Here is a 22185-nt window from a genome sequence, read left to right as displayed (position 1 = left end):
AAAAAGCCATAGATTTGAAAAACCTTAAAATCACTCAACTGAGTTGGAAGAACACCAGCAAATTCACAGTGGCCTCAGGATTCAGCCAGACTTAAATTTGTTCAAGAGCTGAATACCTCCTTCCACCAGAAAACCCACTGCATGTAAATTCCTATAACATTCTGTACATCACAAACACTTATGGCTAGAATATATTATTATTTCACAAGGAAGTAGTTTTATTTTCAAACTCTTGCCCCACTCCTGCTCTGCACCCCAAAAGGAAAATCCAGGGGTCAGTCATTCACATGAGGAGTCTAAGGGGCCTTCGGGTTTGGAAGCGCTTGGGCTCAGCTGAGACTCTCAGGAGACACTGTCTGATGCGGGCACATGCCAACTCCTCCCCACTTTTAGTGCAAAAAGATCGCAAATGGTGCAGAGTCCTGGGAAGAGGTGAAGAGAAGAGGACTGAGATGGAGGGGTGATGGGAATCCCATATGAGTTTCCTTCTGAAGCGAGACTCGGGACATGTGGAGTGTGAGGTTCACACTTGGCAAGTGGCAAAGACCAGGCTGTAGATCCGCAGGCAAGGTTCCTGACTTGTCATGAGGTTGTCAGTCTGCAGGTGCACAGACCTCCCGGCCCGCACCAACCCCCGAGGTGCACACTGGAGGTAGGTGTATATTTATTGTAGGGAAGACAGTGGCTTTCCACCAACTCAGGAGCAGCCTCCATTCCTCCTCTGCCCCCACACTCTCCGCTCTACCTTCGGGCCAGAGTGAGTGGAGGACACGACATGGAAGGCCTGAGGCCCTCCCTTGGAAGACTAAAGAACCCAGGGCATTTTTATAAATAGCTACACAATTAATGTTTTAACCACTTTAAAACACACAGCAAGTTGAATATTTATTTAAAAATAAACTTCAAAAATTATCTATTTACAGTACAGTAAGAAGGGCATGTGCAAACAACAGAAAGGGGGAATCAGTCCTGCTGTGGAAGGTCCACACTTCAATGTGTTGGAGCAAAGTTCACAAACACCATTGGCTGAACTGAGCTGTGGTGGCAACAGGATGACATTCAGCTAATACCGTATTGGGGGGAGGGGGCAGCAAAGGGATGAGCCACTGGAAGAGGCCCAGTGTGGCAGGAGGGCTCATTTCACAAGCCAACAGGCCTCTAGCTCGCCATTCCAGGTGGGCATTTGGAGGTGACCTGGAGGTCCCTTCCCAGTCCAAGTTGGCTTTGTGGGGGGAAGGGCAGATGTGGCAAGAGTCCCAGAGATAGAAATCCTCTTAAAAAAAAAAAAAATAGGGAGTGGAGAGATTAGCAAAAATGAATCTGAACGGAAATGCCACCCTCTCCCTTGTTAGGTGAAAAGCAGCCATCAACTGAAATATGTCAGTCACTAAGTGAATGCCCACATGGTGCAGCCAACCCACATCCCCGGCACCTACATGGCCAAGTGCAGGTCTCTGCTTCCCAGGTCAATGCTTTGACACTTCTTCCCCAGGACACCAGAAAGGTCAGCGGTGTAGCCCTTGGAGCAGGGAGGTGCAAGGTCCAGTTTATCTATACACGAGATGGGAGAACTGGGTGGACTTGTAGTTCAGCTGGTTGTTGGGCATGAACTTGTGCAGCTCACTCTTTTTGCAGCAGGGGTCGTAATGGTAGGCGCTGAGGCAGGCATCGCAGGAAACTTTTGAACATTGGGTGCAGGTGTTGGTGGCACCCGGGCGGTTACAGAAGCCGCAGCGGGAGGTGGCAGTAGTGGAGGACTTGGACTTGGAGTGGAGGTGCGCCAGCTGAGTCTGGCCTGCATACTTTTCCCTCAGAGATGACCCATGGGCCAGGCTGTCGTGGGTGGAGGACTTGCCGGGGAAGGCGCTGGGCTTGGAGGCTGGGGGACAGGGGAGCAGACTGTCACAGCGCTGGCAGAGGGAGGAGCTGCAGGACAGGCCGCAGTTTTGGCACTTGGATAGGGCGGACTCTTTGGCGGGGGGCGAGCGCTTGTGGTAGATGGAGTGGGCATCGTTTCTGACCAGCCACACATCGGGTCGCAGGGCGTCCTGCCTCCGGTAGGTGGCCCTAGGTTCTGAGTCCGTGTACAGATCCACGTCATCCTGAGCAGAGAAGTACGTGCCACGCAGCAGGCCAAGGCCATTGCTGGGGGAGGAGGATGGATGGTCATCAGGGCTGCCATGGGGGGAGCTGGCCATGGCCAGGAGCGAGGGGGACGGGCGGATGATCTCGTCCTTGAGGTCATCTCCCACATCTGCCACCGCGGGCTCCTTCCGCAGGCTCAAGGAGGTCTTCAGGGGCGGCTTCCGGCTCTGGCTCTCCCAGTAACTGTCGTAGGCGTCCACCGACCTTGAGAGTTTGGTCACACGGGGCTTGTAGTAGTCCTTGGCCGCCCGCTCGCTGGCCGACTTCTGGAGGGCCACTCGGGCCATCGAGGCTGGTAGGTGCTCTCGGGCCTCGGCCCGTCGCCGCAGGGCGTCCGAGCAGCCCCGCACGTCCTCCGCACTGCTCTTGCGCTCGCTCACCACGTCCAGCTCCGAGTAGCCCTTGTCCTTGACTTGTGAGTGGATTTCCAGCATCTGCTCGCACTCCACCTTGGCCAGAAAGAGTTCAAAGGAGACCATCTTCACCTGCAGGGTCTCCACCAGCTCCGTGAGCTTGTATGCAGTCCCCAGCTCAGGCACGTAGCCCATGTAATTCAGGATGGCTCGGATGTCCTCCTCCAGTAACGTGGACTTGACGTAATAAACGAAGGGGCCCGTGTAGGTCTAGAGAAGGAAGGGGGACAGACAAAGAGGCAGGGCTTTCTCTCTGACACACGAGGAAGCCACCTTAAAGCACAGCACTTCCAAGTCGGGACTGGAGCGTGGGGAAGCGCGGAAAGGGGAGGTAGTGATTCCAACAGCTTCTCACTACAAGGCAGAGGCCAATGCTCACCAGCAGCTCAGCCACTGGTGGGAGGGAAATGACACACGGCTCCTCTCAAGCACAGGGGCAAAGCCATTGGTTAGCTTTCTGCAGGGGGCAGGGCAAACTCAGCGAACAAAGAGAACTGGATCAGAGGCAGATGCCTGAGAGCAATGCGAGTATTCCTTTCTGGCATTTGTACAAAGGTCTGAAAAATACAGGTGAGGCAGAAGTAGGTTACAGCCCTGCTGGTGTGGCTCAGTGGACTGAGCCATGGCCCATGGACTGAGCGGTCCCAGTTTGATTCCCAATCAGGGCACGTGCCTGGGCTGCCGGCTGGATCCCCAGTAGGGGGCGTGCAGGAGGCAGTGGATTGATGTTTCTCACATGGATGCCTCTCTCTCTCTCTAAAAAAATCAATAAATTTAAAAAATAAAAAGGTATATAGTTTTTCTTGTGGAAAATAATAATACAAGAATAAACTCTGTGTTTCGCATACTCACAACTGTAAACGTACTTTTGCCCCACCCTGTAAGTCAGGCTTAAGACTCTGACTTGGTGGAAACCCCCCTGAACCATCAGTGCCTTCAGAATGACTCAGAATTCTCTCACATTCATCCTCCTCACTCCTTCTCTGTGACTCCCAGACCTCTGCGGCAGCCTCAACTGGTGTCCCCACCCACTCCTGCCCCTCAGTAGTCTATTGCCCGTACACCAGCCAGAAGGGTTCTCTTCGAATGTAAACTGATTCCGGCACTGCCTTGCTTCCCAGCCCACTTAGGATGAATCCAGGCCCTCTGCCCTGGGCCTCAAGGCCCTGCACAACCTGGGTACTGCCTGCCTTTCCAACCTCCCAGCTGCAGACGTGAGCTGCCAAGGGCGAGGACCAGTTAAGAGATGACACTAGACAGAGAGGCAAAGTGGGGAGCCACAGGGGTAATTCTGGTTATCTCAAAGGCAGTGGGGAACACAGGAGGGTCTGCAGGCAGAGGAGGGATGTGATCAAACTGGCACAAACCCTCTCAAGATAGACTGGAAGGGGCAAGAAAGCAGAAGGGAGACCAGTGTGGAGGGCCCTTCCCTAGACCTTACCTTGATGCTTCGGAATTCCTTCTTCCATGGGTAGAGGAAGAGGTTGACACCCACCGTTTCCAGCACACTGAAGGCGCAATGCAAAGCCCGCAGGCTAGAGGAGCTCAGGGCACGCAAGGAGCTCTCCACCACCTCATAGAACTGTATCAGCCGAAATCGATAAAAGGGATCCACCTTGTGCAGGCTGAGCAGGGTCGAGGCTGCCACCCGCAGGTATTCATCACTGCCGGGCCGCTGCTTGCTGGGGGGGGTGTCCACTTTGCCCTCATGGAACTGCACGTACTTCCGAAATAAGTCATCCTTATATTTTGTATCCATTGAACTGGGCTTCCCCATGCGATCCAGGGACAAGGGGCTACCTCATCCCCTCCATGGCCTCGGGGTTAGAGGCAGGGACATGGCTAGAAGCACTAACATGTTGCCCACCTGGACCAGCGGAGTGCTCTGGAAGGGGAAGAACGAGAAGCACGTCATTCCTCACATGGTCCACAAATCAGCTGTGGCTGCTGCGGCAAAACAAAATACAGAACTGACCTAAGGCACAGTGGGCACCACCAGCCCTGGGCCCCACTCTGCTCCTTCATTCAGCACATTTACTGACCACGTACTACATCCTCACAAATGAAGAATATGATTAGGGAACCTAATCTGGTTTTGTGGGGAGAAGCAGTGTTAAAAAGTCCTCCTGAGCCCCGGCCAGCATGGCTCGGTAGGACAAGCTTGGTCCCATGCACCAAAAGGTCGTCGGTTAGCCAAGCTGGTGCGGCTCAGTGGCTGAGCACTGACGCGTGCATCAAGAGGTTGCTGGTTTGATTCCCGGTCAGAGCACATGCCCAGGTTGTGGGCCCGATCCCCAGTGTGGGGCATGCAGGAGACGGCCAATTGATGTTCTTTCTCTCTCATCGATGTTTCTATCTCTCCCTCTCCCTTCCTCTCTCTCTAAAATCAATAAAGAAAAAAAATTTTTTTTTAAAGTCTCCAGATGGATTTTTGATCAGGGAACATGCCTGGGTTTTGGCCTTAATCCCCAGTAGGGGGCATGCAGGAGGCAGCTGATTGATGTTTCTCTCTCACATTGATGTTTCTCTCTCTCCCCCTTCCTTCCTCCCTCTCTAAAATTAATTAAAAATAAAAGTTCTCCTGAGCCAGTGACAGTTAGACCTGCAGGCTGAGGAGTGTGCCAGGCAGAGGTGGGCGAAGGGTGTAACACAGAACTGTTGGCAGGCAGAAAGGCCCTGAGCTAACACTGTCAGTGCTTACCACGTGCAGGTACACATTCTGTCTTCTCTACAACCGAGGAGACCGGTACTACTGTTATCCCCATCTCACAGATGTAAAAACCGAGGCATTAAGTAAATTACTGAAAGTTACAAACTAATCAGAAACAAAGCTGAGACAGAGCCCTGGCAGTCCGGCTCCAAAGTCCATGCCTTGAACCACCACGCCCTGCTTTACTGAGGCAGGAAGGAAGGAGCTTGGTTATGAACAAAAAGCCTACAGTGCGGCTGAAGCAGTGAGAGGGGAGTTGAAGCTGCAGGCGTGGGCAGCACTCCATTCCCAAAGGCCGCAAAAGCAAATTAAGAATTTTACATTTATTCCAAGAGCCATGTGAAGCACCTGTCTGAAGAGTTCAAAGCAAGGGGAAGAGAGACATGATCCTATTTGCAATTTTTTTTTTTCTTTTCTTTCTTTTTTTTAATCCTCATTCGAGGACATTTTTTCATTTTTTGTTCAGACAGAGTGGGAGGGAGAGAGAGAGGAAGAGAGAGAGAGAAACATCGACGTGAAAGGGACACATCGAGTGGCTGCCACCCGCATGACCCAACCAGGGCCGGGGGCAAACTGCAACCGAGGTACATGCCCTTAGTCAGAACCGAACCTGGGTCTCTCTGGACCGCAGGCTGACGCTCTAACCACTGAGCCAAACCAGCCAGGGACTATTTGCAATTTTTAAAAAAGACCATGCTGGCTGCTGGTCCCTGGAGAGTGCTTACATCTGCCTTTGATGGCCTGCATTCCCCTTTACCTTAAGAGCAGTTTACAGTTCCACTGGGAGAGGACAGACATTCTGAGCCGGGACACGCACAATTTACACACTCTTGCTGTCTGCTTGGCTGCCCGTTAGTGGAACACTTACAGATCCAGCAATATTTTCTTTTTTAAAATTTTTCTTTTTTTATTGATTTTAGAGAGAAGGAAGAGGGAGAGAGACATAGAAACATCAATAAGAACACTGAATGGCCACTTCCTGCATGCCCCCCACTAGGGATTTGGCCCACAACCTGGGCATGTGCCCTGATTGGGAATCGAACCGGCACCCTCTTGGTGCCTGGGTTGACACTCAACCAGTGAGCCACAGCGGCCGGGCTCCAGCAATATTCTTGATGCCATAATGCTGGGAGCAAATCGGACTTACTGAGGAATTTGGCCAGGGCCAGGAGCAGGCAACACGGCACAGGGGTGACAAACAGATTCCAAAGCCAGGCTTCCGGAGTATGAATCCCGGATCTGCTTCTCTAGGTTACTTTGGCAAGTTACTCAATCTCTGGGCTTCAGTGTTCTCATCTGAAAAAAGGGGGCTGATAACAGTACCTAGAGTTGGTGGACTCTGCACTCTGGACTTAAAATTGGTATGCCAGCTTAGAAGAAGTCCTTGATAGACAAGCAGCCATTCCTGGTGTTTGAAGGTGCTATACCCCCCAAGATGCCAGGCTTTCCAAGAAAGTAAGATCAGAGTGGGACAAATCTGACAAGATGATGGATGTGCATTTTCACACTCACCTGTCCTGCCTTTCCTGACCACAGCTCCATGGGTGCAGGGATCATGACCCAGTTACTCAGTAAGGTAACCTAAGCATGGGGCCAGGAGCAGGGTATGTGCTTCAGAAATACCTGCTGTCTGGCCCGGCCAGTGTGGCTCTGGCTGAGCATGGACCCATGCACCAAGAGGTCACCGGTTCAATTCCTGGTCAGGACACATGCCCAGGTTGTGGGCCCGATCCCCAGTGGGGGGCATGCAGAAGGCAGCCAGTTGATGTTTCTCTCATCGATATTTCCTATCGGTCTCTCCCTCTCCCTTCCTCTCTCTCTAAAAATCAGTAATAAAGAAAAAATCTTTTAAAAAGAAATACCTGCTGTCTGGGTGAAGAAGGCTCCTGCTGGCAGTGGAAAATGGCAAACAAATCCACTTAAGATAAATTCTACATCCTGACTAAGGTCAAAGGCTCTACACGTTCAGACCCCTGCTCACCTCTCACAGCAGTCTTTCGCTTCCCTAAGTCCCACCCACATGACCTGTATGTTCCTCAAACTTGATGAGCTCCATTCTATCCCAGGACCTTGGCACATGTTCCTTCTGCATCTTCTTCCTCTGACTCTTCCTATAGCTGGCTCACTCTCACTCAGGCCTCAGGTCAAATAGCAGCCTCCGCAGCCTCACCGACAACCCCAGCTCAGGAACTCCCACCTTCCCCGTCCCTCCTTATCCAGGTGTCCTGGGATAATCACCATCTGAAATAATCTACTGTATTTATCCATTTCCTGGTTTCCTCTTCGTCTCCCTCAATTACACAGCAATCTACACAAAGGCAAGGACCACATCTGTTTTGTTCACCAGGATGCCTAACACAGAGCCTGGCACTTAGTAGGTGTTTGATAACACAGGTGAAATGAATGATCCAAAGGATGTAAGCAATCATGATGCCTGCCACCCTTTTGTTTCTTTTACTCTCCCAAGAATCCTGGAAGATCAGCTGGAGAGAGAACAGAGGCTCCATGTCATGACATACTCTAAGTAGCTCAGGGTTAGTAAAAGATGGACCCAAGATTCCAAGCCTGGCTTTCTGACTGAGAGCCTGTGTTCCTCTCACCGCCCCATGATTCCTGAGTTCAAGTATTTACAAAGCACCTACCTCGTGCCAGGCCCTGGGCTGGATACAGTAGGGGTGGGTACAGGGTGGTAGGAGCAGAGGGGACAACAGTTGAGAAGACATAGCTCTGCCGTCAATTCTAGTTCAAAGAATTTACTGTCTAGTATCAAACTATGTATGTTCTCTTGAAAAATAAAACTGTACTGCAACCTGAAAGATGACATCACTGTCCCTGTGAATACAAACCCAGATGTATTCACCACTTTTTATTTACCTAAGAGAAGCTTCCTTCCTGCTTCTGGCCCAAGGACTGCTTGTTGGTATACCTGAGAACAATTTAAACAGAGGCACATCAAGGCTCCTCCTAAACACTGCTGTGAGTTTTCTCCCAGGAAGTCAGTTAGTGTTCAAAATCCTAAAGTCAAGGATGGGAAACCCATCTAAGAAGAATCTTGAACCAACCTACGTAGGTGAGAAAAAAGGTGAAAGAAAATGAATGTTAAAATATAATTAAAGAAAGGAGAGAAGGAAACTGACAATTATTTCGGTCCTATGTGCTAAGCACTGAGCTTTCTGCTTCAACTGCATCATCCCGTTTAATCCACGGAATAAGGCTATGAAGAAACCAAGGCTCAGTATACAATCTGCCCAACAGACCTTCAAAGGGTCAAAGGTGCGATGTGAACTTGAGGCGGCAGACCCTGAGGCCTGTGCATTTTCCCATTTATCACATTTACTGTTAAAATTAGTATCATTCTCCAAGGGATTAGTACATAAGACCCGCTGCTGAGGCTCAATGAAATTCAATGAAACCCTCAGGACAGCCCCAAGGTTAAAGAGGAAACTGAGGCTCAGAGGGGCCAAGTCACTTGCCCTAAATCCAAGGCTAGGAAGAAGTGTATCTGAGATCTGAACCTCAGTCTGATGCCAAAACCCTGACTCAAGCTCTCCGCTGCCCCGCTTTTAAGCAAAGCTGTCCGCTACATCTGCTGGACAGCTGCACTCGAAAGGGCTCCGCTAAGCTAGAATGCCCTATGACAGGGAGAGCAGAGCTGAGTTCCAAAAATTCCTCTAGTAGCAAAATTCACATCTTCCCACACAGAATGGGGCTGGAAGAGCCACAAAGCTCTGTGATGTAAGCTCAAGGGCCAAGGGAAGAAGCTGCCCAGAGGCCAGCCAGTGGAAGCAGCTGACATCATCATCCATCCTGAATACATTTTCTGAGAATACAGGCTGCATTATAGCTGGTCATAGCTGGTGTCTCTTCTGAGCGTAGAAAATTTATGCTCAGCAATTTATTCCCAGCACTCTGCAAGAACCCAAAACACGCTCACTGCAAAAACAATGTGGTTATAGGAGACCAGACAGCGCGGTGACAGAAGCTGTTAATTTCTCCAGGCAACCCAAGGATTGGAAAGCCAAGACGTGCCAGACGAGCAAAAAAAAAAAAAAGAAAGAAAGAAAAATGGCACTTGAACATCCCTAACAAAGTCAGCCAGGTGCCCAGAGCCAAAAGACCTGGTCAGCACTTCCTGTACCCACAATCTGGGCCCCTTTTGAAAAGCAAATCAGTGAAGAGATAAGATACAGCAGACTGCAGTCAGGGAGGCGTTGGCTTTTTAATTATTATCTTTTAAGCATCTCAAAGGAAAACTGTATCTGTTGAAAACCCACTGAATGTAACTGAAATGATTCTGGGTAGCAGAGCATTCGCTTGGCTTTACCTCCACTGGCCCATTCAAGCAGAAACATCCCTCAAGCTGCATTTGAAGGCGCTCCCTCCCTGCACAGGCAGGAGCTATTTTGGTACCAGCATTGCCCGAGTCCACAGGTTTACAGATCCCTGGTCTAGCTTCGGCAGACTCAGACTTCCTTCAGCCTCCTAACAGCAGCCAAGGGAAGAGCAGTTCAATCCCTTCCACCTCCGCACACCACTTCTTTGCATTCATTCCAAGCCGAGGCTCTGGAGACATATCCAAAACAACGTTCCACTGGCTGTGAAACACCAGAGAGTCCCCACACACCAACCAGATTCCAGAGAAAATCAGAGAGAGGCCTTCCAAACCTCTGAAAATAACCCCGGCGGTGCTGAAATGGGGCTTCCCTAGTGGCAGCTGCCTCTCAGAGGGGCTCTGAAGGAAGCAGTTTCCCCTCCCTGCAGGGGACAGAAGCTGGCGGCTGCTATTCCCAGCCTGGTAATTCCTACAGCCGTGGAAAGCCTCGTCAGTTGTAAAAAACACCCTAGACCCAAACTCGGGCCCTCCCCACGGGTCTGTGAATGAATTAACAGCAGCTATCATTTGGGGGCGCCTGCTGTAAGCCAGAGCTGCAGCTTCACAGGCATTATCTCATCTCACCCCCACTACGGTCCCAGCAGGCAAGTCCACTCCCATTTAACTAACTGATTGGGCAACTGAGGCTCAGAAGACTAAGTGACTTGTCCAAGGTCACACAGTGAGTACAAACCCAGGCCAGCCGCCAAAAAGCTGGGCCGAGGACCACTGTGCCGCACCTGCCTCACGCTGGGATTGGGGTGTCCTCCTCCTTGGTTAGTAGCTAAAGAAGGGGTGTTCCTCCTGAGCTGCCCTGAGCCACCTATGGCCGGTCCTAGGTGTCTGCGAAGCAGCCCCTGCGGACAAACTGGGCTCCCGGGGGGCCGAAAAGGAGGGCCGGGTCGTCGCTCCCGCCGTCCGCGAGGGGACCCCGCTCCCTGGCCGCCGAGCCCCGCGGAGTCGGACGCCCCCTCCGCCCGGGGAAGCCCCAGAGGCCGTTTCCGCCGCGGCCACCGCACTGACCCCGTCACTGCCGCCGAAGATGCCCGGCCGAAGGAAGCGAGAAGGAGCCGCGGCCGCCGCCGGAGCCGGGCCCGGGTGGGCTCTCGCCGCTCCGGCCGGCTGCAGGAGATCGAGACCAGTGCCCCAGGGCCAGTGGCGACCCGGAAACAATCGGCCCGGAAGTGATGTTCCTCGGAGGCGGGTCCAAAAGGAGGCCGGGCTGCGGCTGCGCGCTGGGCCGGGGAAAGGCCGAGGCCCAGGGATGGCGGCGGAAGGAGCGGGAGGCAGAAAAGCGAGCACAGAAGCCGCGGAATTTCACTTTGGAGACTAAAAGGCCACTGCCCGGGCTGGGGCTAGGACCCGGAAATAAACGGGCCGGGAAGTGACGCACGCTGTCGGCCCCAGGATGGCAGCTAGCCGAGTTGTCATGGGAACCGGTAAGGAGCCGGCGGCGCGTCCCCGAGCTGGGAGCGCAGACAGCGGCCCTGGCCTCCGCCTCCCGGGCTCGCCCACCGCCGACGTGACCCGGAGCTGTGCTCCCCACTGCGCCTGAGCAGGAGCTGACGGTCGGCTCCCCGCCTCCTTTGTACAGGCGGAGACGCGGGGCTTAAAGAGAGCAAGAGATGCCCAGGATCACGCGAGATGAACCCAGCCGAGAGAGGACTGTCATGTTATAAGCTGTCGTTAAGAGGCGGGTCCCGGCTTTGCCTTTGTCCCTTACCGACCTGCCTGACCTTGGGCAAGTTAACTTCCCTGAGCCTCAGTTTTTTCACCTGTAAAACGGAATAGTAATAGTACCGTGACCTGGGATTCACGTGAGAGCTGAGTTCATTTATGGGAACCGCTTATTACAATAGTTGGCATAAAGATCTAAATACATTCAGCTTTTTAAATCTGGTTAAGTCAAAGGAAGTGACCACTCTTTGCCCTCACCTTTCTTTGTCTTTTTTTATTTTGGTACGTGCCCCTAGCGGGAACGAACCCGGGAACGAACCCGGGACTCTCTGGTCCGCAGGCCGACGCTCCCAAACCGGCCAGGGCAGCCCTCACCTTTCTTAAATGGGAGTCAGCCTTGGGGAAGACCAAGATATTGCTTCCATGCTTTGTGACTTTTCACCAGGCTCCTGCAGGACCTACATGGGCATCAGTCCTGGTGGCTTGTTACTTCACTTCATGGGTTTGTCTTTACTCCCACCCACGCGTTGCCCGTGAGCTTCCCAGGCACTTGGTTTTTGTGGTTCACTGCTCACTGACTCCTTAGTGCTTGCAGAGTGCCTAGTACATACTCAAGACTGTTGAATGTATTTGCAACTGAACCATTCATTATATCTCTCTAATTTATTCCACACATTTATTCAAGACTGGAGGTCACTCCCTGCCAAGTTCTCTTCCTCCAGCGTGCTCTTGGCTCCCTGAACTTAGCATGCTCTTCTACCCTTCTGGCCTTTGTGCTCCAAATGCTGTTCCCTCCTGTATGAATGACTTTCCCCTCACCTCAGCATCCCTTCCTTGCTTTTTCAGCTACCAGTCCCAGCTCAGTCCTCACTTCTTTTCTGAAGCTTTCTCCGTTTTCTCCAGGCAAAAATCAGCCTTCCTCTGGTTCCCCACAACACTGTCTTTCATAATCTTATCTCAGCTCCTACCACAGTGGATAACATATATTTTTAAACCTGACTCCCCCACAAGACCTGGAGCTCCTTATACATCTGTGTTTTTCCTGAGCTCTGAACAAGTCTGCTCATGAGGTGCCCAATAGAGATTCCTTGATTAAAGGATTCTCTCTCAGCCTTGGTGTCCCCAGGTGGGTCTTGTCTCAGTGACATAATACATGGGGAAGCATTTGGAGAACCGACAACCTGCTATTCAAACAGCAGTGATTACTATATTTATCTGTTGCTGTCTGAGCACTACTCAAGGAGTTTATGTACTGCAGCTTGTATCAGCTCATGTTTAAGCTCCCCATTCTTTTTTTTTTTAATATGTTTTTATTTATTTTAGACAGAGATAGAAACATTGATGAGAGACAACATCGATTGACCACCTTCTGCATGCCCCCCGCTGGGGATTGGGCCCACATCCTGGCATGTGCCCTGACCAGAAATCGAACCAGTGACCTCTTGGTGCATGGGTCAGTGCTCAACCACTGTGCCACATCGGCCAGGTGAATTGGTGACCTTTTGATGCATAGGGTGATGCCCAACCAACTGAGCCACACTGGCCGGGGCTAAGCTCCTCTCTTAATTACCTGCAAGGTAATGGTGTTTACAGGATTTCCAGCTCCACCCAAACTCCTTGCCTTTGCAACAACTCAAAATAGTCCTTTGCAAACTGTTGCAAGACTGCATGAGCCTGCTAAAACATCCCTCCCAGCTCTGTGGTTCTGTGACAGACAAAAGGGAACCAGACCAGTAGGAAACCCTGGTCATTGAGACGTGGTGACATTTCATATCAGAAAAGACCCAAAGTCACTGAAAAGAGCCATGTTTTTCATCTTTTAGACAGGGTTGAAGGCCAGAGATTTCTCTGCTTGGTGATGTGGAATCACAGGAGCATCTTTTTCAGATTTTATTACATAATGATTAACAGATTATATAACAGTCATGTAACAATGATTAGGTACCTCTGCTTTCTAAGAGCCAACAACATGAACAATCTACCTACTTCTTTCTGTTTAGTAGGGTTTTTTAAATCACAAAAGTAACACATGAATTCCAACAATACAGGCATATATAGAGAGAGAACAAAACACAAATGACAAAGAAAAGCAATCCTATGACCCAGCAATTTTATTTCTTGGAATCTACCAGAGAAACAAGTGTAAGTACACAAGAGACCTGTTGCATCATTGTAATGCAAAAACAAAACCCAGAAACATTTTAACTGTCCATCAGTAGCCTAATGATGTATCCATACTAATGACTACTACGGATCACTTTACAGGATTACATAACTCCAAGATATGCAGTGTAATGAAAAGAGACATACCCTGAAATGGAAAACAAAACATCAACCAATACTATATATTTTCTAAGGATGCATATACATTAGTGCAATAATGCAAATTTAGATCATTTGTTTTTTAAATCATTCCACAAATACATATTATGTGATTTTAATTTTCCCCCAGAAATCAGTTATCTCCATAACATAGCTAGACCTGTTTTGCTCACAATTTTTTTAAAATTAATTAATTTATTTTTGTTACAGATGTTTATCCTTTTCCCCCCACTGATTCCCCCCTCCCTCTCCCTCTCCCTCCCCTCCCTGTCCCCAGCTTTGTTGTCCATGTCCATTGTTCATGCGTACATGCATATAAGTTCTATGGTTTATCTCTCCCCCACCACCCCCTCTTCTGGGGATTGTCAGTCTGTACCCCACTTCCACATCTCTGGCTCTACCCTATTCCTCAGACTGTTATGTTCATTATATTCCACAAATAAGTGAGATCATGTGGTATTTGTCTTTTTCTGCTTGGCTTGTTTCACTTAGGATGATACTTTCCAGGTCCCTCCATGTTGTCTCAAAGGATAAGAGATCCTTCTTTCTTACTGCTGCATAGTACTCCATTGTGTATATGTATCACAGCTTTTTTATCCATTCGTCTACTGATGGACATTTGGGCTGTTACCAGATCTTAGCTATTGTAAATATTGCTGCTATGAACATGGGGGTACATATATTCTTCCTGATTGGTGTTTCAGGCTTCTTAGGGTATATTCCTAGAAGTGGGATCACTGGGTCAAATGGCAATTCAATTTTTAATTTTTTGAGGTAACACCATATTGTTTTTCATAGCGGCTGCACCAGTCTGCATTCCCACCAGCAGTGTACTAGAGTCCCCTTTTCTCCACACCCTCGCCAGCACTTGTAGTTTGATGATTTGTTGATGGCAGCCATTCTGACAGGTGTGAGGTGATACCTCATTGTTGTTTTGCCCACAATTTTATCACTACTATCTGCCCTGCATGCAACAAGAGGTTCAACAACAGTAGTTATTTCTGATGGAAATTTTCATTGATGTTAGATTTAAAGAGCATAACTGTGAGCAAAACAGACACAGCTCCTGCCCTCAAGGAGTGTACAGTCTCCTTATCAGAAAGAATATTAATAAACCAAGAGTAGGATGAACTAAAAGCCTATGATTCAGAATCCAAGGTGGTAAATGTTATGAGAGGGGTATAGAGCTTGCAGCGGTTCTCAGCCTGCGGGTTGCAACCCCTTTGGGGGTCAAACGACCCTTTCACAGGGGTCGCCTAAGACATAACAGTAGCAAAAAAATTACAGTTATGAAGTAGCAACGAAAATAACTTTATGGTTGGGAGTCACCACAACATGAGGAACTGTATTAAAGGGTCGCAGCATTAGGAAGGTTGAAAACCACTGGTTAGAGAATGGAGAGGGGACCTCTGACAGGGAAAGCTGGGGACAAAATGGAAAAGGTGGCATTTGAGCTGAGCTTTGAGTGAGTTGCATGTGTGAGCATCGCCCGTTTTTCTTCCAGCTGGAGGGAAGAAAGCAATCTGAAGAAAGTACTAGAAATTGAAACAACCGCCTCCAAGCATAGAAGGTGGGGGTAATTAAGGTACTAGAGTAGGGTAGTCTCATACTATACATAGTACCTGGCTCACAGGGAGCCTTCAATAAATACTTGACTGAGAAAACCGATACTCTGCACTAGCCCTTATGGCTCAGCAGTAAAAGCGTTGCCTACAGACCAAAGAGTCCCGGGTTTGATTCCAGCCAGGGGCACGTACTTCAGTTGCAGTTTGTCCCCAGCCCTGGTTGGGGTTGTGTGGGTGGCAACCAATCGATGTGTCTCTCTCACATCAATGTTTCTCTCCTCATTCTCCTTCTGTCCCTCCAGCTCTGTCTGAAAATTAATGTAAAATATATCCTTGGTGCACACCAAAAGAAACAACCATCAAAATGTAAAGGGAACCCACTGTATGGGAGAGCATAATCGCCAATGATACATCAGATAAGGGGTTAATTTTTTTTTTTTTTTTATCCTCACCCGAGGACATTTTCCCTTTTTTTTTTTTTTGTTCAGGTAGAGTGGGAGGGAGAGAGAGGAACAGAGAGAGAGGAGAGAAACATCGATGTGAAAGTGACACATCGAGTGGCTGCCACCCGCACGACCAACCAGGGCCGGGGACAAACTGCAACCGAGGTACGTGCCCTTAGCGGGAACCGAACCCGGGTCTCTCCAGACCGCAGGCCGACGCTCTAACCGCTGAGCCAAATCGGCCAGGGCTAATTTTTAATATATATAGAGTGCTCATACAACTCAACAAAAGGAAGACAAAGAACCTAATTAAAAAATGGGCAGAGGAGCTAAGTAGACACCTTTCCAAACAGGACATACAAATGGCCAAGAGACATATGAAGAAATGCTCAACATCACTAATCATCAGAGAGATGCAAATTAAAACAATGATGAGGTATCACCTCACACCTGTCAGAATGGCTGCCATCAACAAATCATCAAACAAGTGCTGGTGAGGGTGTGGAGAAAAGGGGACTCTAGTACACTGCTGGTGGGAATGCAGACTGGTGCAGCCACTATGGAAAACAATATGGTGCTACCTCAGAAACTTAAAAATTGAATTGCCATTTGACCCAGTGATCCCACTTCTAGGAATATATCCTAAGAAGCCTGAAACACCAATCACAAAGAATATATGTACCCTATGTTCATAGCAGCACTATTTATAATCGCTAAGATCTGGAAACAGCCCAAGTGTCCGTCAATAGATGAGTGGATAAAAAAATCTGTGGTACATATATAAAATGGAATGCTATGCAATTGTAAGAAAGAAAGATCTCTTATCCTTTGAGAGTATTATGCTAAGCGAAATAACCCAGTCAGAGGAAGACAGTACCGCATGATCTCACTTATTTGTGGAATATAATGAACAAGGTGGGCTGATGAATGAAATAGACCCAGAGACATAGAAAGGAGTATGGTTCAGACTGACAAATCTCAGAATAGGGGGGGTAGAGGGATGGATGAGATGAACCAAAGAACTTCTATGCATGTAAGCATAACCAATGGACATAGACAACAATGCTAGGGGGGTGGGGTGGGGAGGAGAAGGTTTGGCGGGGGGAGGAGAAATATGTGTAACAAAAATAAATTAATAAAAATTGGAGGGAAAAAAAAATATCCTCAGGTGAGGATTAAAAAAGAAAAGAGCCCTGGCCGGTTTGGCTCAGCGGTTAGAGCATCAGCCTGCGGTCCCGAGAGACCTGGGTTCGGTTCCCACTAAGGGCATGTACCTTGGTTGCAGTTTGTCCCCGGCCCTGGTCGGTCGTGCGGGTGGCAGCCACTCGATGTGTCCCTTTCACATCGATGTTTCTCTTCCTCTCTCTCCCTCCCACTCTACCTGAACAAAAAATGTCCTCGGGTGAGGATAAAAAAAAAAAAAAAAGAAGAAGAAAAAACAGATACCCCTACCATGCTCCAGCTGATCATCATCAATTTCCTCACTAATTGTGATCAGATGTTTAGGTTTCTGAAAAGCAGCTAGAAGTCCAGATTTTTAAGTGAAACTTCTCAATTACAAACAACATGTATAAATATACTTCCTAATTCCGTCTACTGAGAGAGCCCACAAGAAGTAACACCCCTGTAGCAACAAGCACCCAAATCTTGCTTTCTAAGTACCATTCTCTACTACAAGGAACAAAGGCTTTTTGGAGAGATGACATTCTCAGGACTGGGGCAGGGAAATTGCAGTGTGAGCCTGGAACATCTTACTGAGCCAGAAAGTGTGCGTGTGTTTGTGAGAGAGATGTAACAATAAGGTAAATGCGATACAATTAGGGAATCGGGTTGAAGGGGGTCTCTGGGAGTTTTTTAAATTTTTTTATCCTCACCCGAGGACATTTTTTCATTTTTTTGTTCAGATAGAGTGGGAGGGGGAGAGAGAGAGAGAGAGAAACATCGATATGAAAGGTACACATCGAGTGGCTGCCACCTATGCGGCCCAACCAGGGCGGAGGACAAACTGCAACCGAGGTACGTGCTCTTAGCGGGAACCGAACCCCGGTCTCTCTGGACCGCAGGCCACAATCTAACCACTGAGCCAAACCGGCCAGGGCTCTGGGAGTTCTTTAAGATATCTTAGCAATGCCCTGGCCGGTTTGGCTCAGCGGTTAGACTCAGCCCCAGAGAGACCCGGGTTCGGTTCCCGCTAAGGGCACGTACCTCGGTTGCAGTTTGTCCTCCGCCCTGGTTGGTCGTGGGGGTGGCAACCACTCGCTATGTCCTTTTCACGTTGATTTTTCTTTCTCTCTCTCTTCCCCTCTCTCTCTCTGAACAAAAAATGAAAAAATGTCCTCGGGTGAGGATAAAAAAATAAAATATCTTAGTAACTATTCTATAAGTCTAAAATTATTTCAAAATAAAAACTTATACAAAGAATGACCTAAATACAAAATAATATTTTATCTCCTACAACTAAAGAATAAAAAAGACAACCTAATAAAAAAAGTGAACGAAAGACTTGAGCAGACACTTTTCCAAAGGAAGACATACAAATGACAATAAGCAAATGAAAGGTGCTCACCATCTTCCATCATTATGAAAATTAAAGCCACGCGATCCCACCACACACCTGCTAGAATGGCTAAAATAAAAATGGCGGACAACCAAATGTAGGTGAGGATGTGGAGCAACTCGTACATCATTAGAGGCAGTGGAAAATATTTGGAAAATGGTTTGGTTTGGCAGTTTCTAATAAATTTAAGTGACCCAGAAATCCCACTTCTATATGGATACTTCATTTTTCAATGTCTTGCTCATTGTGATGACTTCCTCCTATTGTTAGCCAATGTCTCAAGTCAATATATTTGTGGCTGGTGGTGGTAGATTTATTTATTTATTTATTTTTCTTTATTGATTTTAGAGAGAGAGAGATGGAAACATCAATTGGCTGCCCTCTGCATGCCCCCCACTGGGGATCTGGTCCACAACTTGGGCATGTGCCGAACTGACCAGGAACCGAACTGGTGATCCCTTAGTGCATGGATTGACGCTCAATCACTGAGCCACGCTGACCAGGCAGGTGGTGGTAGATCTAAATCCCTATTTCAATCAGTCTTGCTAATATTTATTGTTCAGTTCTAGTTCTTGTAAGATCTTACTAGATCATTATTTTTACCTCATTATGTGGCTGATTCTTGATATAATATAAACTGTCAAATGCTGTGTAAAAACAATGAACTGGTGGGGTAACTGATAAACTGCTATTTTTATGATATCATTCACTGTGTCTTTCCTGTTTGTCCAAATCATTCATGGCCATATCCCCCAAACCCATTAGGATGCCTGGCACAAATAAGCTATTGGTTGAATGAATATTTACATATCAGTTTTACTCATGTTAAACTCCTTGCAATCCAAAACTATGTCCCCTTTTTATTTTTACTTCCAGGCTAAGTACAGTAAGGCATAATGGTCAGGGACAGTAGATCCTTAAGGAACTGGAGAGAATAAGGAGGCAGTGTTCACCTAGCTGGGCCAGTGAGTCTAGGAGGTACTCGTTTGCCCCCTAGTGGTGTAGGTGGAAATTCCTCTTGGCTCTTACCAGTTTGGCAATCTTGAATCTCATACTAGTTTGAAATCAAGATAAAATTATCTGCTTATAAATTAATAAATGTGGTAATACACAATGCTGTAAATTCTGCCTGCTTTAGATAAGTATAGTAATATGTTTTACATGTGACCTGAATCTGAGAGATAGGGCTTGATTTGAGGGCTGGCATCATGTCTAATCATTTCACCTATTCTCCCACAGGGCCTAATACAATATTCTTTAATTTTTACTTAAAAAGTAATGCATAACCCGGCCGATGTGGCTCAGTCGTTGAGCGTCCACTCATCACCAAGAGGTTGCCGGCCAATTCAATTCCTGGTCAGGTCACATGCCCAGGTTGTGGGCCCAATACCCAGTAGGGGGCATACAGGAGGTGGCCAGTCGATGTTCTTGCTCATTGATGTTTCTATCTCTCTCCCCCTCTCCCTTTCTCTCTCTCAAATCAATAAAGGGAAACAAAATGTATATATTTTGAAGATCATTCCATATCAGCTGTATGTTCACTTAACAAATATACATGGAGTTACCTACCATGCACTAGGCATTGTTTTAAAAGCTAAAGATACAGCCCTGGCAAGTTTGGCTCAGCGGTTGAGCGTCGACCTGTGGACCAGAGAGTCCGGGTTCGGCCCCAGCTAGGGGCAGGTACCACAAAAAATAAATAAAATAAAAGCTAAAGATACAGTAAACAGAATGAAAAAAAAAATCTGTCCTCATGGAGCTGACATACCAGTAATTATATCATATTTATTTTATCACTTTGCTACTGTGACCAATGCTGTCCTTGACATCTATGTGTCTGTATCCTTCCCACATGTGTGAGTAGGTCTATAGCAGCACTGTTCACAGAACCTTCTGTGACAATGGAAATGTTCTATATCTGCTGTGTCCTGATACATAGCTATTAGCTACATTTCTAGTAGCTACTGAGCATTAGAAATGTAGCTAGTGAGACAGAGGAAATGAAAATTTTTTAAAATCCTCACCTGAGGATATCTTCCATTTATCTTCAGATAGAGTGGGAGGAAGGGAGGGAGAGAGAGACACACATTGACTGGCCACCCCCCGCAAGACCCTGACCAGGGCCCAGGGCTGGGGACGAACCGCAACCAAGGTATATACCCTTGGCCGGAATTAAACTCGAGACTCTTTGGTCCACGGGCCGTCACTCTTACTGCTAAGCCAAACCTGCCAGGGTGAAGAATTGAAAATTTTAAATGTTTTATTGATTTTAGAGAGAGGGAAAGGGAAGAAAGAGAGAGAGAGATTTGCTGTTCTATTTATTTATGCATTTTATGCATTCATTGGTTGCATTTTTTTTTAATCCTCACCCGAGGATATTTTTCCATTTATCTTCAGATAAAATGAGAGGGAGGGAGGGAGGAAGAGAGAGAGAAACAGTGATGTGAGAGAGGCCCATAGATAGAATGCCACCTGTACAGCCCCAACCGGGGCTGGAGACAAACCACAACCGAGGTACGTGCCCTTGGCCGGAATTGAACCTGGGACGCTCCGGTCCCTGGGCCAATGCTCTAACCGCTGAGCAACCGGTCTGAGTATTGGTTGCTTCTTTATGTGCCCTGACTAGGGATCCAACCTGCAATCTTGACGTATTGGGAATGGCAAAGAGAAGACACAAATCTGCATTCAATTAACCTGGTTTTAACAAACATGATTTATTTATCTCATGTAGACTCCTTGCTATGAGGCCTTTGTGCCGTTTCAGATAGCAGTTTAATTGATTATTAACTTTCCAGGTTAAGAAAACTAGGTAGAATTTAATTGTTAGTACAGCCTGTGTTTTAAAAAAAAAAAAAGATTTCTCTTTTGTTAAGTGGGTGTATGCAAAAGTCAATCGGGTGCAGTAGAAAGTAGAGAAAGTTGGGATTCAAAACATCTGGGATGTAGGCCGGCTCCTTTCTTGTGAGGCTGAGACTTTGTCTCTTCAAGCTTGAGCTTCAGCTTCCCCATCTATACAGAGCAGGAGCCGGACCCTGTCACCAGGGGGCATGTGAACACAATATTAAATAATGTTGGTTCAGAGAGGGAGACATGCTTCCCATTACTTCTGCTTTCACTAGTATGTCTCAATGTGGTGATAGCCTATCTTCAACACCTCTCTAGTAATGGCTAATCTCTCTTTTCAGCATCAACAGTATTCAGCATGAGTTAATAATATTGTTTTCGGGGGCTCTCCCTCATGGGAGCACGCCAACATCTTTCTTCCCTCTCAGGCGTACATCTCCTAACTTCTAAGAGTCCCCAGGTGACTTGTAACCAGGGGAGCAATGGGCAGTGGCAGCTCAGCCAGGCTAACCCCCTGAACCTATCTGCAAGGCCCCCTTTTCTCTGACTTTTCAGTAAGCCAACAGCAGCCCTGCCTAGGCTCATTTCTTTCCTAAAACAATTCTAGAGTCAAAGCAGCCCCTCTGAGGATCTCTCGTGTTGCTGCTTCTATCCTAAGCCCGTCCTTGTTTCACGGTCGCCAGCTTTAATAAATGTACTCTCAAAATCACCTGGAAAAAATTATATTGTTTTGTTTCCCTTGTATCTTTGCAGTTCCCTTGTAGAAAATAAGTGATACTGGTTTTCTATTTGTAGCTCAGGAGTGATATCACAGTTTCTTTTAAAATGTGTTTGATTAGCCTGGCTGGTGTGGCTCAGTGGATTGAGCTCATCCCATGGACTGAGAGGTGCCGGTTTGATTCCTGGTCAGGGCACACGCCCAGGTTGCAGGCTTGATCCCCAGTGGGGGGTGTGCAGGAGGCAGCGACCGATGTTTCTCCCTCACACTGATGTTTCTATTTTTCTCTCCCTTCCTCGCTCTCTAATTAAAAAAAAAAAAAAAGCAATAAAAACATATTTTAAAAAATAAAATTTGTTTGCTTAAGTTTATTTATTTATTCATTCCTTTCTTCTTTTCTAAATTTTTTTCTGTTTTTG

General features: G+C 47.8%; 1 protein-coding gene across 2 annotated transcripts; it reads right to left on the bottom strand.

Annotated features, from left to right (window-relative positions):
- Positions 1–295: 295 nt before the first annotated feature.
- SPATA2 (spermatogenesis associated 2) lies at positions 296–10693 on the bottom strand. Of its 2 annotated transcripts, XM_036245745.1 has the most exons (4): positions 6416–6499; positions 4426–4443; positions 4000–4281; positions 296–2768 (listed from the first exon to the last, which is right to left on the bottom strand). In XM_036245745.1, exon 4 carries the CDS (start codon positions 2691–2693, stop codon positions 1548–1550), a length of 1146 nt encoding a protein of 381 aa, XP_036101638.1. In that variant the 5' UTR covers positions 2694–2768; positions 4000–4281; positions 4426–4443; positions 6416–6499; the 3' UTR covers positions 296–1547. The 2 variants fall into 2 exon arrangements, with proteins under 2 accessions (XP_036101638.1, XP_036101637.1); XM_036245744.1 differs by lacking the exon at positions 6416–6499 and adding an exon at positions 10664–10693 and having other exon boundaries at positions 4000–4443.
- Positions 10694–22185: the final 11492 nt, after the last annotated feature.

Source organism: Molossus molossus, unplaced genomic scaffold, assembly GCF_014108415.1.
Source record: "Molossus molossus isolate mMolMol1 unplaced genomic scaffold, mMolMol1.p scaffold_m16_p_6, whole genome shotgun sequence".
Taxonomy (NCBI): domain Eukaryota; kingdom Metazoa; phylum Chordata; class Mammalia; order Chiroptera; family Molossidae; genus Molossus; species Molossus molossus.
This window is presented reverse-complemented; position numbering and strand designations above follow the sequence as displayed.